At 41.1% G+C, this 19,455-nt stretch overlaps 1 protein-coding gene across 21 annotated transcripts in view; it reads right to left on the bottom strand.

Moving 5' to 3' along the window:
* MCF2L (MCF.2 cell line derived transforming sequence like) overlaps positions 1–19,455 on the bottom strand; it is a 116,942-nt gene that overhangs the window by 37,456 nt on the left and 60,031 nt on the right. For 19 of the 21 annotated variants that reach the window (XR_014547213.1, XR_014547214.1, XR_014547215.1 and 16 more), the window contains 3 exons: positions 17,283–17,366; positions 12,988–13,102; positions 304–394 (listed from right to left, as the gene is read on the bottom strand). Coding sequence is in view for 16 of the 21 variants with exons in the window: in XM_083610476.1 (XP_083466602.1) it covers positions 304–394; positions 12,988–13,102; positions 17,283–17,366 (290 nt within the window). In the remaining 5 variants the exon portion in view is untranslated. Of the gene's footprint in view, positions 1–303; positions 395–497; positions 1,130–12,987; positions 13,103–17,282; positions 17,367–19,455 lie in introns of those variants that run through there. The other 2 variants (XM_083610475.1, XM_083610477.1) reach the window with 1 other exon arrangement.

Here is a 19,455-nt window from a genome sequence, read left to right as displayed (position 1 = left end):
TCAGCATAACCCTAAAGGACTGGATTCACTCGATCACCACATCATAAAGCAGCAGGTTCTACAAGCATCCCATTTTTAGTGCATTGTATATTTTTCTATTGGCACAGATCATTTCTGCCTCTATTGCTATGCCATATATAGCATTGTAAACCACTGCACATACTGTGACCTGAGTTGAAATCAGAAGCAGACAATTATTATATAAAGCAGCCTGACAAAGGGATAACATGCAAATACTTTGGTGAATGAAATTCGTGTAGGATTGTTAAGAGAGTCGAAAGACTTAATTGCATAACAGCTCACCGCAATTCGAAGAATAGAGGCTTGCACTGAAGTCCATTTGTCTTGCCTGCGGTCTATGACAAGTATAAATCCAATTCCAGCATCTTGTGAACTAATTGGGGGAAAAGAAAAGGAAGAAGCAATTATGGGAAATGATACAAGTGGTTGAAATTCTCAAGCAATTATTTTACTGTCAGGAATGAACCTTTTCCTACCAGAGACTAAGTTATCAGTCTGCTGAAATCAATATGCCGATGAAACTCAAATGCAATATGCACAACCATTAGAAGAAAGAGACATTCTCAAATGGATTACACATAGCTTCAGCTGGTCAAAACATCCATTACCCTTCTCCACAGGTAGCAAGGCTTTATTAATTTGATATGCAAATATGCTTCCACTTCATTCTTTCAGAATCTGTCTTGCTGTTTTCTGTAGTACAGTGATAATCCATCCTTTAAGTAAGGGTCAATAAGGGTCACTCCAGAAGGAGAAAAATATTTTTCTTCCTCTTAACATTTTCTTGCCGGTACACTGGTTTTATTCCATCAATATATATGTTTCCATCCCTTGAAATGTAAGCTCTTAGGTTCCAGATTCCAGGCATCACTTTAATCCTAAGGAACCTGAGATTTCTCTAGTCTTCTGCATTTCCGTGAGCTGCTCTTCGAGGAATTGTGTAAACCAAAGCAGAATTTTCCCCACGTCATATATCAGAAAGGTGAGAAAAGAGGCAGTTTCTACAACGGGAGTTTCTGTGACAGCACACAAGCTTGCATCCGTCTGGGGACTGGGAGGAGAATCGTTGTGTTCTTGCTCTGTTCAGCTGCATGTGTTACAGTCGCAGAGTATAAATAAAGAGCTCCACTCCTGTTTTATACTTTCACATACAAACCAGTTGTGTAATGCTGGCAGCTGACTGCTAGCCAATTACAACGTAATGGAAATGACAGGCAACTATAAGCCAGAATGACTTGAATTTCTATTTGTTTTGTGTATGTTGGAGCAGTTTATATATATTAATCCCCATTACATTACTGTAAACAAAACCGTGGATTATATTAATAATAGCAATCGACAGACATATGTGCAAGGATCCCTGCATATTCCCGATTACAGAAGCAGACATCATATTTGTTTTCGCTTATAGCATTTCACATGGTGACAAGTATGTGACTGAATTGGCCATATATGTAAATGCTACTTTCTAAAACAGCATTTCCTATTACGACGATTCCAAATCAAATACATTAGGTCTTTTCACTATCACAATTCTATATAAGCACTCTGTTATCCCATCTGCAGTTTTCCAAGTGCATATCTGTGCTCAACACTATCATTTATTTACATTTCTAACCTGTCATAATACCCATGTTCTACTGTGATTTGTAACATTTTGTCAAATCTTTCCAGTAACATTAAGAACTAAAGCATTAGATGTAGCTGAGATTCAGAATATGTACCTAAACAATGCCCAAAAGGAAAAAAAAGAATAAACAGAAACTATAGATTACTGTGTGTTAGCATTTACACTGGGCTGGTTAATGCTAAACATGGGCAAACTCTGAAGAACCATTAAGAGCTTGCCACCCTTAAGTGCCAAGAAAATTCCAGAACATTCAGGAATCACTTAGACTCCATTAGTATCTGGGAACAGACCACCCTAAGTTATGTCAAATCCAAGGGTCACTTTCTGTTCCAAGATGGGGACATTTCAAAACAGATTTTCAATGTGAACCAGGAAGTAACTGCAAGAAGGTAAGGTAGTTCTTTTGAGCCCTTTTAAAACCATTGTTTCTCTTACCTTTTTTCCCAATTCCATTTTGCAACCCACCCAGCTATCGGCTTTTCTCCTCTCAACATTATGTGCTGTTCAGTTCTTAAGGGACTGTTTGGGAAGTTGCTTCAAGCCTTTGATCAGAACCCCCCCCCCCCCCGCAACAAGGAAAGGGTACAATATTTGGGCTTCTTAGTTTAGAAAGGGATGCGGGTGGCGCTGTGGGTTAAACCACAGAGCCTAGGACGTGCCAATCAGAAGGTCGGTGGTTCGAATCCCTGCGACGGGGTGAGCTCCCATTGTTTGCTCCCTGCTCCTGCCAACCTAGCAGTTCGAAAGCACGTCAAACTGCAAGTAGATAAATAGGTACCACTCCGGCGGGAAGGTAAACAGTGTTTCCATGCACTGCTCTGGTTCGCCAGAAGAGGCCTAGTCATGCTGGCCACATGACCCGGAAGCTGTACGCTGGCTCCCTCAGCCAATAAAGCGAGATGAGCGCCGCAACCCCAGAGTTGGTCACGACTGGACCTAATGGTCAGGGATCCTACAGTGTATGGTCAGGCCATACAGTGAAGTTGAATGTAAGAATATTCAGGACAGAAACAAGAAGAAGATACTTTGCCCAGCACAAAGTTGCACTATAGAATTTGCTCACAGAGGATTAGACAAATTCATGATGACAAGGTTATCAGCAGCTGCAGGCCACAAGGGCTATGTTCTCCTTGTCTTGCATGTGAAGAGATTCTTTCTGCTAGTGCAGTGCTATCCCAAACTTGGGTCTCTAGCTGTTTTTGGACTACAACTCCCATCATCCTTGGCTAGCAAGAGCAGTGATCATGGATGGTAGGAATTGTAGTCCGAAAACAGCTGAAGACCCACGTTTGAGAAACAGTATGCTAGTGCAAAGCTACTAAAGATTAATATCAATGTAAATAAAGCAATAAGGATAAGTTAGGCAAGAAAGAGCAGGGCGGATAGACCAAAAAATAAACACATGAATTTGCAAATATTCAAATAAGCCCCATACCATACTATATTTTGTGACGAAAACACACCACAGCAAAAAATTCTCTCGAGCAGTTTTGGTGTATTGAAACGCTTCCCAGATCTCAAACAGTACCACAGACATCATATCATTTGACCTTTTATTGAGAAGACAGTCAAATGATCTCATGCACCTAGGGGAAGGGGTGGGAGTTTATAATGCAGGGGATTTTAACAAGCAACTTTCCCAAAGGGTGAGTGGAAGGAATGATCTGTTAGTCATTTTGAAGATCACTGCATCCTCGAAGGGATGGGTGGTGGTAAATGCTATATAAATCATGAGTTAAGTATTTTTTCTGGTATGAGTATAGTTTCTTCTTCATTCCTCCCTTTAAAAAGAATTTTATCTCCTATAACTGCAGATAATTCTTGAATAATCTCGCCAAGCTTGTGTGTGTGTGTGTGTGTGTGTGTGTGTGTTTAATAAAAGGTCAATGAAGGCACCTTTAAATAAAAATATTTCTTCTGACAGAATATTATGTAAGAGTATTTTATCCAACACTGCTCTCTGCTGCAAGCCGCCTCCACCATATGGGTGATCCTGGCTGAGTAGAAACCTTCACATTAGGAATCCCAAACACTAGTACTGTGAGTTCAAGAATGCACACCTAGCTCAAAACACACTTCCAGCAAAATACCGTATAGTACAACTCAACGAAATAAAACACTTTCCTATATTTCTGCTCCGTTGAAGTTACATTTTAATCTACCTGCGCAAATATAGCTGTGCTGCCTTAGTATTTACTCACCAGTTAAATGAGACTGACTATATGAGAGTGTAGCTTTGTCCCATGAGTAGCAGCCAGAGTGGGGACTCTAGAAAGATTTAGGCAGCTACATTTGAAATTAGAAAAAAAATCACAAAATATAAGTATCTCTAATCATTAAGGTTGCTACTGAGATATTTTGCAATATCCCATTTGAGCAGGGGTCAGCAAACGTTTTCAGAGGGGGCCGGTCCACTGTCCCTCAGACCTTGTGGGGGGCCAGACTATATTTTGGGGGGGGGGGATGAACAAATTCCTATGGCCCACAAATAACCCAGAGATGCATTTTAAATAAAAGGACACATTCTACTCATGTAAAAACACACTGATTCCTAGACCGTCCACAGGCCGGATTTAGAAGGCAATTGGGCCGGATCCGGCACCCGGGCCTTAGTTTGCCTACCCATGCACTTGAGACTCTTTTTTTCTTTTCAAAAGAAAAAGAAGGGGGAAATATTTTGAAATGTAACATCAGCACCATCTCTTAATGTTCCAGGTTGAATCCTTTCAGGTATGGCTAGGGAAAACTGGAGGACCACTGTCAGTGGGTGTGGTTCAAGCTGGGAAATCTGTGGCCATCTAGATGTTCCTGGATTAAAACATCAATCTTCCCTATTCATTGGCCATGCTGTCTGAGGGTTATGGGAGTTGTAGTCCAACAATATATTGTGTAGTCCAACAAATTGTGTAGACCAGGGTTTCCCAAACTTGTGTCTCCAGATGTTTGGGGCTGTATTGGGGCTCCAGCTGTTTTGGGACTACAACTCCCATCATCCCTAGTTAACAGGACCAGTGGTCAGGGATGATGGGAATAGTAGTCCAAAAATAGTTGGAGATCCAAGTCTTGGAAACTCTGGTATAGGCAATACAGCATTGAGATAGGAGGACCAATGTCCTGCCTATAAGGCAGTTTCCTAAGATGGCCTCAGAGTTTTATTAAAAATGACCCATGTTCATTTAAACCTATATTCTATACCATAACTCTGTGTTCTGTTCATTTTTGCCACTAACAGCCTCTTATATCTTATGTTATTATATAACAAATCCCCAACCAAGATACCAATTGTGTCACGTACTAGAACTTTCAGTTCAAATCTACGTCGGCACAGCATACCCTAAAAGCAAACAGCGTGAGTCATTCTCTTCTAGTAAGTAAGAATGCCATCTTGGTACAAAAATAACCTGAGTTTTAGCTGTTTCGACAGAGAACAACAATATCTTGAAGCCATATTCTGCTCCTGTGCTATTGTCAGTGAGGTCAGCTGTCTGAGGACACAGCTGTTTATAAATGACCGTGATAATAAAATAAAATAAAAATTAGTCACTGAACAGGCTATAGAACTTATGATGGACATTTTCCACATTATATAGCATACAAAAAGTAATGTACAATCATCCAAATCTAAAAAAAGAACCCAACTCCTTGCTGTTAAGCTGTTGTCAATACGGTTGAAGCAAATAAATATCTGCCTGCCTAATGTCACGTTCAATGGTTTCTATATATTTATTAGAAAATAGCTAATGCTGTATTATTCTGATTAATGAACAGAAATGGGTGGAAATCTTATGAACGCTTGCCTCAGCACAGTAGGCTTTACTACCGTCATGCTGGAGGCTTGGTCAGCTATCAAGTTATTTTGATAGTTTAACTGGCAACTTGGTTTTCAGTTGGAGGAGAGGAAAAAGAGAGACGGTATCAGAACAGGTGTGTGGAACTTTTGGCCTTCCACATGTTGATGAACTGCAAGTCCCAGCAAGCATGGCCAATGCCCTGGGATGTGTGGAGTTGTAGTTCAACCTCGGCCCTCCAGATGTTTTTGGCCTACAACTCCCATGATCCCTAGCTAGCAAGACCAGTGGTCAGGGATGCTAGGAATTGTAGTCTCAAAACATCTGGAGGGCTGAGGTTGAAGAAGCCTGTTCTAGATGTTGCCTGGGTAGGCAAACTAAGGCCCAGGGGCCAGATCCGGCCCAATCACCTAAATCCGGACCGTGGACGGTCCAGGAATCAGCGTGTTTTTACATGAGTAGAATGTGTCCTTTTATTTAAAATGCATCTCTGGGTTATTTGTGGGGCATAGGAATTCGTTCATTTATTTTTTTGCAAAATATGGTCCGGCTCCCCACAAGGTCTGAGGGACAGTGGACTGAAAAAGTTTGCTGACCCCTGATCTAGAGGTTCCACACACCTGCAACTAGAATATCCCATTTTCAGTGTATAAACCAAGGTCAGGGGGCCACCAGTCAGATCCGGCCTTCCAACCCTTCCCCAATAGCCCACAAACACCCATTTTTATGGTGGCAATGGCTGCTGGGAGGTAAAGCCTGTAGAGTCAAGCAGGGAGTTCCATAATTAAGGGGCCAATATTTTGTCATGTAACAAAATGGATGCATTTTAGGCTTTTAAGCAAGTACATTTTTATTTAGCCAAGCCTTTTTAAAATGCTTACGTGCTGATGCATTTATTTTCCTGCTTGGTTATTTAGCTGATGTGCTATTTTTAAAAAAAGATGCTTTGTAGATTATGCATTTGTATCGCTTCAAATTGAACTATTATTTTTGCATCTGCAAGCCCTTGTGGATGTTTTCTAAACTGAAAGGTGAATATAAATGTTTTAAATAAATGAACAGTCTAATAAATCAAACAAACTTTAGGTAAGTGAACACAGAATCCCTGTAATTAAAAAGAAAAAGAGAGAGAAATATAGCACCAGGACAGGCTAATATATTATTTGATTTGTATACCGCTTAATATATTAAAAAACAAGAAAACAGACAAATTACAACAAAATCTTACACAGTTACATATAAAAAGTTACATTAATACAAAGTTACATCTGTCTGTCTGTCTGTCTGTCTGTCTGTCTGTCTATCTATCTATCTATCTATCTATCATCTCAATATCAATTCATTTTCCTCCTGACGCACCCTCCCGCTCAGCCTCCGGGTTTTCACCCAGGATCCAGACAAACTCAGCTCACCCAGAAAAGTCTCGCACTGAAAAGAGTTTCTGGAAACTGAGGACATCACCCTAGTTGTCCTCTCTCTCTAGACTTGATTTTTATGGTCAGGACCAAGAAGGATGCTACTTCCTCAGGCTGCCCACCGCTGTGCCCCATTCAGCTGCATTCTCCAATTCCAGGCACACCAGGTTTGTTGTGTTTCCCAAGGGGTCCAGAAGCTGGGGAAAGAGTCTACCCTCCACCCACAACTCTTTCTTCGCCATCTGACCTCTCCTCCTCCTCCAGCTGCTCTCCATATGACTGCAATCTTACACTTTTCCCCAGTGAGTTTAATTGAACTCATTCACATATTAAGTAAGCACGGAATCGTAGCCAGAGGCTGATTCCGAGTTGGAGAGCAAAAGCAGGGAGATGTAAAATATTCAAATATCCACAAAATGTCTGGGCAAATGGACCTTTAGATCAGGCATAGGCAACCTTGGCCCACCAGATGTTTTGGGACTACAATTCCCATCATCCCTGACCACTAGTCCTGTTAGCTAGGGATCATGGGAGTTGTAGTCCCAAAACATCTGGTGGGCCGAGGTTGCCTATGCCTGCTTTAGATCATGCCAAAGGAACAACATTTCTAGTTATAATAAATTATTCTTTATGACAATTATTCATTGAGATAGTTATAGGGGAAACGGTATGATTTGTTGCTTTGTAAGTGGCCACATGCAGAAGTGGCCCTGCTCGTTATTGAAGGAGCATGTCAACTAGTCAAGTCAGCAGAAAATGTTATTTATTGCAAGCAATAATTCTTGAATTGAGGCTATATTTGTCTTGACTGCCATAACTTGTACATGACAATTATATGATACCTTACCTTCTTCTGTGGATTTTTAAAATAAAAAGTATGCTATTTTATAGTAACATTTTTCTTAGTCTGACTGGAACAAGCTAAGCAAACTATTCCTAATGACTCTTACGATACTGTAATAGTAATATGAACACCATCTACTTTTTATAATCCATTACCAAGGACAAAAAGAATCCTCTGAATCCTACGAATAACTCCTAAACTGCCCTGTAGAATTAAAAATAATTAAATCTCAATGCTTTTCACAGTATTACTAGAACATTCAACATTGTCTCCTGAGACAGATGGATGCCAACATGAATGAAAAAGAAGAGACAGCAATTAAAAAAAAAAAAGATTGGTAGGGAAATTCTAAGGATATTCACCATTCTGTAGCAACCTCTAGTGGTTTATGCAAAAACTGAATCCCAAAATAGTGAAAAAACTCACAACATTGAGAAAATTAGGGAAGAATGATAAATGAACAAAAATACTGGGTGCCACTCACAGGGATGGGGGATAAATTTGGTTCAGCTTGCATTTTAATGCAAACCTACGTAATTCGCATTTCCAGAAACAATTCATTTATTTATTTACTTCATAAAATGTATACACTGCTTGATTGTAAAAAGAAAACACTGTACATGGAACACAATGCAGCTATCCTTCAAATTTTGCATTTCTCTGAATTGTGCTATATGCAGTTCTCCAACCAAACAATAGTCTCTGAAAATAACAAAAAATGCATACGATCATACATTGGATCCCGAATGCCTTGTGACTCGAACGTTCTGGATCCCGAACGCCACAAGCCCGGAAGTGAGTGTTCTGGTTTGTGAATGTTCTTTGGAAGCCGAACGTCTAGTGCAGGAAGCTCCTGCAGCCAATTGGAAGCCGCGCCTTGGTTGTTGAATCTTTTTGGAAGTCAAACCGGCTTCCAGAACGGATTCCGTTCGACAACCAAGGTACGACTGTACCGGTAGGGAAAAGCCCTTACAAAAATATTGGGGGCGGGCATGCTGATGTAGAAATGTGGAGAAATGAAATTAGGAATGGAAAAATGAGACAAAGAGTAACTGACAGATTCCTAGCCATCAAAAATGGAAACCCTATGACAAATTCCACCCCACATCCTACACAGCACAACTGAGCCAATGTCCTAGTAGTGGCTGAGTATAGATGGTCGAAATCTCAGCTTAATAAACAGAGATGCGCATGAGCTTCATGCATCCAGATGCAGCAGCCATGTTTCCCTGTCAGGAAGAGCCAATGATGTGGAGCAAGGGTGGGAAAATGCTCAGCATCATGCAGGATGCAAGCTATAGTATATGCAATCACATTTTATGAAGCGAGGTTGGATCACAGAATCATAGAATTGTAGAGCTGCAAGGGACCCTGAAAGTCATCTCTGTCACCCAATATCATCTCCTTCTTCTCCATGCAGAGGACCTACTGCTGGCTTGTTCTTCCTCTTGCTTCAAATATAGCCAAAGATACTTTTTTAAAAATTATATTTAACCTCTCTTGCAAGACTGAGCTCATTCTGAGCTTTGGCCCACCAGACCTTCTCCCTCCAACTGCTGGATACTAGTGCATACTCTTTCTTCACAATTTCTTCTTTCTTCCATTTCTTATATATGTCCTTCTAACATCTCAGCTCATCTGCAAGCTCCTTATGCAGCCACAGCAGTTTCCTTAGGTGCCTCCCATTTTTCTTTGTTGTTGGCACTGTGTGCCTTCAACATTTCACCTCTAGAAGTCTCTTCTCTTTTATTATTTCTGATCATGGAATTTCACCCAGAGCTGCTGTTCTGTGTTGTTACTTATAATGATGTAAAGGTAAAGGGACCCCGACCATTAGGTCCAGTCGTGGCCGACTCTGGGGTTGCGGCACTCATCTCGCTTTATTGGCCGAGGGTACAGCTTCCGGGTCATGTGGCCAGCATGACTAAACCGCTTCTGGCGAACCAGAGCAGTGCACGGAAACACCGTTTACCTTCCCGCCAGAGTGGTACCTATTTATCTACTTGCACTTTGACGTGCTTTCAAACAGCTAGGTGGGCAGGATATAATGATGTAGTTCCTCTGAAACTCACAGCATCCTGACTGGATGATGAACAGAGAATAATGAGGAAAGGAAGTTCCAAGGAGAAAGGAAGCTGTGTAAACCTCACACATGGCTTACAGATAGGAGGCCTGCTTGGTAGTATGAGCTAGGATTTGTAGCTATATTAATGCAGATAGGTTTGGATAAAATGAGGGATGTCTTCAAGAAGGAAGTTCCCAGGCTCCCCAAACATAGCCTGTCACCTTCACAATGCTGCTTTTCCCAGCACTGTCAACAGAATGGCACTGGATGGTTAGAGGAAGCTGCCTTATTACAAATCAGACTATTGGTTCATCTATCTCAGTAGTATCTGCACTGACTCCCTGGGATTTCAAGCCAAGACACATGTCCTGGTCTACTGAAGTTTGAACCTGAGACCTTCTACATGCAAAGTAGATGCTCTACCATGAGCCATAGGCTCTTCCTGAGATCAGAAGGTAAAGTACCCTGTTCTTTTAGAGATTGCTCTAAAAACTGGATGGAGTGGATCTGGAGATAACGTTTCAGGGCCGGCAGGCCACTTTCCGCAGCTTGCTATGCTAGATCTGGCCTGTGGGCTGCAGGCTCACCACCTTTCCTTTCAGTACCTGGCTGCTTTGTGTTTCTGTATTCCACCACATTTTTAAGTTGTGCTGACAAGAGTAGCCGAGTTATCGTTTTGTGGCACAGATTGTTGCTGCTCATGTTTCTGCTGCCTGCTCTTTTGTACAATGTATGCTCAGTCATTGGGTAAATACCATGCAGTGAACACAGGACATAATATACATGAAATTCTCTCTCTCTCTCTTTCTCAACACAGGGTAGCGGAAGAAGATCAATACTCCAGAGTGGAAGGGAAGTTTTGTGAGTCCAATATTGCTCGGCTAGACATGGGTTACCAGTATTCACGTTTCAGCATGTTATCCCTTCCTCAGCATTAAAATCGGCCTGCATACTATATGCACTGTATGCACTGATGGGAAGCTTTCTGTTGGTGTTTCATTTAGGGAGCCGCAGGAAAATTCATCCAGGGATAATTCATCATTTCGTTGAAAATCCTCCAATCTATCCACCAGACAGGTGGTTCTGCTGCTCTCCTCCTTCCCTGCTCTGCTTTATAATTCGTATCCTTATTTCTTCTAACCTCAAGCCAACGGTTTTGAAATTCCAAGAATTAAGTAGTGTTGCTGTTGTTAATGTGTGAATGGTTGTTTTTTTTTTTTAAGGGGGAGGAATCTGTACAAAACTGAACAGGAAGCTTTTCAGCAGCTGACCAAAGCATTCTAGTTCTGAAGAAATTTCCCTGCGTATGAAACTGCAGTGTTCTTTCTGTCTTGATTATTTTACTTCCTGATTTATGGAGGAGTTATGTGGTAAAACTGGGTTAAGCACTGCAGTTTCCAATAAGGCTAGTTTACATGACATTGTTGACTAAGGGCAGAGACGATACAAGACTCTGCCATACAATTAAGCAGTTCAGTGTACCATGCCATGAAGATTTAGAAATAAAGGCTTTTAAAGCGCACAAGACCAGATACTGCAAAGTAATTTACAAGGACTATACCCTTTGGCACGTCAAAGCAAATACTCCCAACACCACTCTCACGGAGATCAATTTTCATTTCTATTAAAAGGCAAACTTGAGACTCATGGATGCATATTAAAAAGGCTCTTACGATATAGCTTTGCAAATCCAACAGTTCACAAAGCTATACCGCAAGAGCCTTTAATAGCACTGGCTTTTTGCCAAAATGCACTTTCTTTATTAAAAGTAGAGATCACTTGGTAATGTTTCTATGTCAGATGAGTGCTAGGGAGCAAAGCCTGATGACTGATTTGCTATGTTCAATAGTTGCATGAGTTGAACAGCTTGAAGCAGTTGTGTGAAGCAATGTCCCTGAGATTCAGATGGTTTCAGTGTAATCCTCTTTTTTTTCAAGGGAGCTGGGGTGTATAGCTGAACACAGCTAAGCCACATGGGTTCCTACAAACACTGGCTTAAGAGCCACAACTTATTCAGGAATAGGCCAAAACTTCAGTAACGAAAGATGTTTGGATGACGTGTTGCTTTGTCAGCATGCTTATAATGTCTTGTTGATACTCCATGGGCAGACCCTGTGTTTTGGATTTGGAAACCCAATTACAAGAACAGAATTTATGCCACAACAGTCATGGAGGAAGCACACATGTATAAATTGCAGCTTGCTCTTGTGAAAACAGAACATGCACAGAAAGTGGGGTTCCAGTCCTTTGCCGCTAATTCTCTACCTGTCCGTGTTCATCACTGAACCATATAAACATGGAACTTCTTGATAAATTTACCATTTCATACATACTGTATTGGCCCGAATGTAAGCCGCACCTGAATATAAGGCGCACCTTTAAAATTGGAGAGTGGGAAAGAAAGAAAAAAGAAAAAATACCCGAATATAAGCTGCACCATTCTTCGTTACTCCTCACTGCATACTGGGGGTGGGGAGCTGCACTGTGTTGCAGGAGGTCTTTTCCCTTCCTCACTCTCTCCCTTCCCGGCCTTGGGGGAGAGGACGGGGGACTACACGCGGGGCAGGCGCCGCTTTGCCATGCTCCTGGCTGCATACCGTAAGGTCGCGAATATAAGCCGCACTTTAACTTTTCACGGTCGGAATTTGGGGGGGAAGTGAGGCTTATATTCAGGCCAATATGGTATTCATATTTCACAAGAAAATAACTGTATCACAAGATTGCAAACAAGGTTGATAAAATATGCATTCAACTGAAAGAACACTCAGTGACTAAGTTACCATCGTTCTTTACAAAGGGCCTCAAAGATTTCACTCCTGTCTGGGTCATGAAGTGGCCTAAGGAACTGACTCCCCCAATCCCTGTTTTCACCTGGCAGGAATGGGGGAAAGGACAAAGAATTTAGCAGTACTGGAATGGAGAGTATGTGGGACTATTGCTTAAGGACTGTGGAGCAGAGCTGAATGTTTGCATGTTCAGAGCTGCAGAGAAACATAAAAAGGGGTCTTTGAACCCAAAATTTATACTTCAAGGTGTTCCAAAGGCTCATTTCTCCTTAAAAGCAGCAATATGCTTTTTCAATCCCTGCTTTATATCCATAACGTTCTTTTCTTTATTAAACGGTTTACAATCTGCCAACTCTCTTCCTTATGTGTGTGATGTACCTAACGAAGCATTAACGTTAATTTGATAAGCATTCTCATTTCCTTGAGCGCACGTCTTACCTGGGGATGTTAGTGAGGTATGTCAGAACACTCTGAAACTCCTTTTCTGGAATTTCGCTAAACGTTGAGCACTCTGGAAAAGTGATGACAGGGCAGCCATCTTTTCCTCGCCCACCTGGCAAGAAACACAGAAAATTATTTACTCACCACTCATTCCTCACAAAGAAGCTATAATTGCTACATCACTTTCAGACTTGAAAACAGATCAGTTAAGATATCAAATATCTGACGTGATTTACTTATGAGCCTGATAATGAGAAAGCTGCTCAAAAAAGGAGGCTGAGGAATTGCTAGTAGTCAGAGTGCTTTGATTTATTTAAACTGTAATGCAGCTGCAGGTAACGGAAATGCTAAATATAAACAAGCCCAAAACAAAGTGAACCCAATGGAACCACCTACTATGCAATAATGCAACAACAATTTGTGATGCAGCTGAGCTTGGAAAAAAATTAGGCTTGGGAAGCAAAAGTCCATGTGCCAGCGGCAACTCAAAAACTGCCGAATAGATGTACAGCTTGATAAGGAGACAAGGAAGTAGATTTACCCTCCCATGTGCATGCAAACTGCTAGGTGCCTCCTTCCTTGTTCCTACTCCCTTTTGGTTTGATCCACAGCTTCCCAAAACACAATTTCTGGAGTTTTTTTTTTCAATGCTCAGCTCCAGAAGATACAAAACAACAGTAAGATGTGGGGTTAACAATACAGTTTTGCAGCATGGAATGGTCCTGTTTAAGGTTCCAGGCAGCCATGCCCTTTTGGGGAATATTTTATCTCCGCCTTACAGTTTTTCCTCACAACCATAAGTTAGAAATTCATTATTCCATGCTCAATTCTCTCTGAGCAGGTTCCCCCATTATTTTTTTCTTTCTGCAAACCTCAGGGTTCCTCTGAGCATACTGATACCTGCATTTTCATAAGAGGGTTATAACACTTTGGCTACGTGTGCAATAGAATCAGACTTGAATCAGACTTAGAATACACAGGTAGGGCCTCACAACATAAGTATATCCCTGATGTCCAACACTTTTTACCTCAGGCTCTGGCTGAGGGGGGTTAAAGCAGCAGAGTTTAAAGACAGGAGCCCATGCTCTAACTTGGTGCTTATTTCATCTGAAAAAAAATACTTTAGATTTTAGAAGCACAACCAGTCTGCATGCAAGTCAGTGGAGCATGAAATTTCTTCATGCTTGATTTGGCCTAGGGGGAGGTCTGAAGGAGCAATTTAAGTTGAATGACTTAACCTTTATTGCAACCTAGAAAGTATGGGATTTTTTTGAAATTGGAAATTCAAACTGGCGTCACCTCTGCCCTACAATATTAAGTGTGGACTATGGACATGTATACAGTTTGTGATAATTGTCTATGGATGAAATAAACAACATAGGAAAACACAGGCAATGTACAAAAGCAAACTTTGAAAATATGACTTCCGTGCATTTCAAAAGCTGGGTAAGTACAAAGCCTTTACTTGCAAGCTACCCTCTTGTCAACATAGAACTGCAAACCTGCAATGGGGGCCTAATATCTCTAGACAAAACTGCAGGGTTTTTGTAAACCGTTCGGAACTTGGAACAGCAGTATTCAGTGTGAACTACATTGCAGGGCTGTCATAAGCCACTCTCTCTGTAACCTGTACCATGGGGACAAGGAATGGCATTTATTTATTTATTTATTTATTTATTTATTTTATGTTTCACTTTAAATAAGAATGGAGTTATAAAAATCAGGAACTCTTCTATTTTCTGCTATTATTGAGGTTTGGGGATTTTTTTGGGTGGACAGGGAAGGGGTTTTGTGGACACACTAGTAGAGTAAAATCTTGATTTTCTCCATTGGATTTGATGAGCCGCTCTCGCTTGTGTCCCTGGAAATACTTAAAACGTCCTTCCAATGTGAATTAGGAAATGACCTTTCCAGATAATGTGATTGTTTATCTCTGCATTTTCTCTGACTATTTGAGCATGAGTACAATCAGGATTACAACAGTAAGAACAGAATACTCCCAAGCTGCCTTCTAGAAAGACTGCTTGTTCTCCAAGTTCTTAAAAAAAGAAATTGCACCAGTGAGATAATTTCAAGGAGTAGATAACCAGCTGTGAACATAAGAAAGAGCTTCCTGGGTCAGGTCATCTCATCTAGCATCCTGTTCTTACGATGGCCAACCAGATGCCTATGGAAAGCCCAAAAGTAGAATCTGACCACAACAGCAATATCTCCTCCTGAAGTTTCCATCAACAGGTATTCAGAAGCACAGCATAGCCATATGGGTCAGCAGCCACTGAAAGCCCTATCCTTCCACAAATTTGTCTAATCCTCTTTTAAAGCCATCAGTGCCTCTTGCAGGAATGAATTCCTTAGCTTAACGCTATGTGATAAGTAAGACTGGTAAGTTTTCAAAAACCTCAAGAGTAAATATGGGAGAATGCAACAAGCCCATTCACTTTTTTAGCCCCACAGTCAACGTATTGCACTATTGTTGTTGTTGGTATCTGTCTGTTGAGAGAGAGAGAATGGAGTGCACTTCTGAGGATAAAGTCAAACCCAAGTAACCTCCTTGGGGCACATGACTGGGTAGTGTATATGGAGGTCCTTAGCTGTCCAGACAAGACAACTCCCCTGTTGGCCTTACTGTTATGGTCCAAAGAAAAGCAGAGCAATGCATTTGTCACCACCCTAGCTGCAGGAGTTGTGGGAAGGGGGTGTGCAAGGCACCATCCAACCATCTTAGGGACTTCAGATTTGCGTAGGGTTTGGTTTACTCCTTAGCCTTTTCTGTCCCTCAAGGCAGAGGAGGTTTAGGATCAGTTTTCCTTCTCCTAGGTGGGCTACCTTCCCAGGTTGATGAGCCCCATCTGCCCCTCACTTCCTTCTACAGCACTATATGGGTCATTAAACCAACCCTATTCTTAATTATCTTTATGACTTCTGGGAGAGGAGACTCCAATGCCTTTCAACATCACGTTCTTCTGACCAGGTTGACTGCTCTCAGCATAACATTTTAAAGTTAACTTAATAACAAAGCTGTGTTTTTAAATCAACATCCATTTTAGTTTATCCTGAAACTACAGTGTCAGCAACCCTTAAGAAAAGTGCAGAATAACAACTGACAGCAGGAACACCCAAACTGGAACATCAGCAGAATCAAAACTGCAAGTAATTTGCTACATAAATCCCGTGGCAGACAATTAAATTCTGCTCAAATGTTGCAAGGGCACACTGCAGTGTAATATCACTGAAGTTGGCGTTTATCTTGTATGTTGATAGACAAGAGTGGGGAAAAAACAATATGGGGGGCGGAGGTAGAGAAAGATAATACAGTGTGTGTGTGTGTGTGTGTGTGTGTGTGTGTAGCATCATTTACTTATAAAATGATAAGATCTACTCACCACAGAATCAAAAGAGTTAACTATAAATTAAACAAAATGGAATGAGAGAGGGCTGTTTCTGTTATGCTCCACTGGGCTGTGGATGAATGCCCATTATGCTTGTGGATGTGTTAAACTAATAAGGGTAGGAGGGATTAAAGAACCTGGAACTCAATTTCACACTTTTATGTAATCCGTTTTCAAAAGCACCCCACTTTTGCTTGGGGGAGGGAATTACTCTTAATTGTTGTACCTTTCGACAAACAAGGACAACTTTCCTTCTTTAAGCATGTAACAGGAGTGAAGATGTTCCATCTCAAAGATCCAAACCTGAAAAGACTATTCCTGGGCTACCTTTTGATATCAGCTATGAGGTACTCCAGGCACGGCTGGCATCCTGGAAAGCTGTTGTCATTCGGGTGTAAGCAATACAGTGGTACATCGGGTTACAAACACCTCAGGTTACAAACACTTCGGGTTACAGACTCCGATAACTCGGAAGCAGTACCTTGGATTAAGAACTTTGCCCCAGGATGAGAACTGAAATCGTGTGGCAGCAGCGGGAAGCCCCATTAGCTAAAGTGGTACCTCAGGTTAAGAACGGTTTCAGGTTAAGAACGGACCTCTGGAAAGAATAAAGTTCGTAACCAGAGATACCACTGTACTGAGCTAAATTGGCCAATGGTCTCATTAAGTATAAGGTAGCTTATGTTCAACTGCTATTATTAAATGGCTGGCCTTCTGTTCTTAGAATTAACATTTCATTTGTGCGGTATTCATTTGGTACCATTCAAGAAATCAACATGTACAAAACGAACCATGGAAAGAAATATACTATAGGGTTCATACACAGAATAAGAAGTGAATTGGCCAACACTTCGTTCCTTTTAAAAAAAAATAAAAATCTAATGTAAACATTCAAGCCCTTACCTGATAGATAGGCAAACTTCTTCCTTAGCTCGTCCTCAATTTCTGCAGCACAGAGGGGAACAATATCTTGATGCATGATTTCATCTGAAACAGATCCCCCCAACAAACAATTCGTTACAACTCCCATGTAGAAATGCTCGGCTCACACAATTTTTATTTACTGAAAACATTTATGTGCCACCATTTCACGACTGCACTCAACGTTAATTAAAAACATTTCATCCAACCACTATAAAAAAAACCAAAGCCATGAACATTAAAACTCAAAACAACAATATAATGATTTATAAAATAAGCAAGATTCAGATTCTGAGGTTACATTTGGGAAATATTAGAACACATTTTGGCAGCTCAGATGCATAAATTAAAGCATTATTCTCTTATAAAGTTCCCCAAATGCTTAGGCAATCAGCCTAATTAGAAGAGCATTTTAGTAAATAGGAAGAAACTTTTAAATAAGTAGAATGCCACTCTGGGTTCTTCCAAACACATTTTTTTCCTGGTACTGGAAGGTATTATCTAGTAAATTAATGCCTATATGGTTTTGCCACTGAACCTGTTGTATAACAGTTTGAGACACCTTTTCTTTTACCTCTGGCATTTACTGCTATGAACTGGGCTGTGTAGAAAAGATGGAATGTTGATGAAAAGCAAGTGAAAGTAGCTGATGTACAAATCAAATTAAGAAGCAGAACTGTTGTGTCACAAGTTCACCATGTGAGAAGCCTATGGGCATCAGGGGAAGAACAATAAAAGAAAAGGAGGAAAGTCCATTTTTACAGGGGCTGGGTGCACAGGAAAAAAACTTAAGCTGAATTTTGACTGACAGCTTCATAATTGGGATAACCATATTTTCCCATCAATTATCTGCCTTTATTTTTTATTAATGTGTATCTGTATGAGAAGACCACAGGAATGCACATGCTACATATGTGTAATCAGCAAACAAACGAACAAGCAGGACTGCCTTCATGGGCCACATCTGGCCTAACATTGGAAAGAGCATGTGTCTTGCATGTAGGCAGGCAATGGGTAGAACAAGTAGGCATATATTGACCGTACATTCATATGTTAATAACCCAATGTGCTCCTCTGATCTCTAAGCTGTACATGAGGAGCCTTCAAATCTTACTTGATCCTCATCATATGTGAAAATTGGTACCAATGGAAAAGAACATCTATTAACCAGGTTTACTACCATACATACATACATCATATATGCAGGATTTGAGTCTGCAGGGAGTACCAAGAACAGCAGAATTACTTCAGCATAATCAAAGATAGGTTTAAAAAGCATAAACCAGATCTAAGTGATCATCTCATTTCCACCAAGCGTACCAACAGTGTACCATGGACAGCACCATCTTTCACATTTCCTACAAGGACATCATTTTCATAAAGGAAATTTTGCACCCTTGTCACACAGGACAAGCACATGAGCACCTTTCACCACATGGGCACCCAGCAATTCTTCCCTCTATCAGGTCTGCCTGGGAATGTAAATGCAAAAAAAGAATAAAAAAGACTTGTACACTCATCGTATTCGGCAGCAGTTGATGTTTTAAATGAAGGCATTATATATGAAGGCATGTGTGGAGTGTCCCTCTGTTTTAGTAATTCTGAATATTTAGTAGTATATGAATACCTGAATTAATAACTAACTTGAAAATCAATAGCCAACCGCAGTTTGCTAGAGTGTGGTATGATGAAACTGCTATTAACAGTTTAGTAAAGGACACAACTAATAATATCCATTGGTATTAACAGCAACACAGGCAATATTTGACAGGCAAATTACAAAGCACAGTAGAAGTCTTGATGTATTTGTTTTAACTTGGCCTGGGCGATATATCGCCCAGGACCAGTATAACGAGCAGACTGCGATGTCGGTTTCACTCAGCGGTATATCGCTGGTGAAACTGCCACTGCACCTGAGTCCTTCTGCTAGCAGCGTCCCTTGGAGGGTGCCAAGAGTTCCTTCCTCCAGCAGGTGTTGCTAGCAGAGGGACTCAAGAGCAGTGGCGGTTCCACCAGAGATACATCACTGAGTGAAGCCGCCATCCCACTCTGGCCTCATACGATGGAGAGGGAGATACAGCTTGATCCTCCCTCTGCATCTTTAAACTGCTCAACTGAGGAGTGTGCAGCTGCCCTTGCCTCAGTTGAGAAGTTA

Source organism: Podarcis filfolensis, assembly GCF_964270895.1.
Source record: "Podarcis filfolensis genome assembly, chromosome: 4".
Classification (NCBI taxonomy): Eukaryota; Metazoa; Chordata; class Lepidosauria; order Squamata; family Lacertidae; genus Podarcis; species Podarcis filfolensis.
This window is presented reverse-complemented; position numbering and strand designations above follow the sequence as displayed.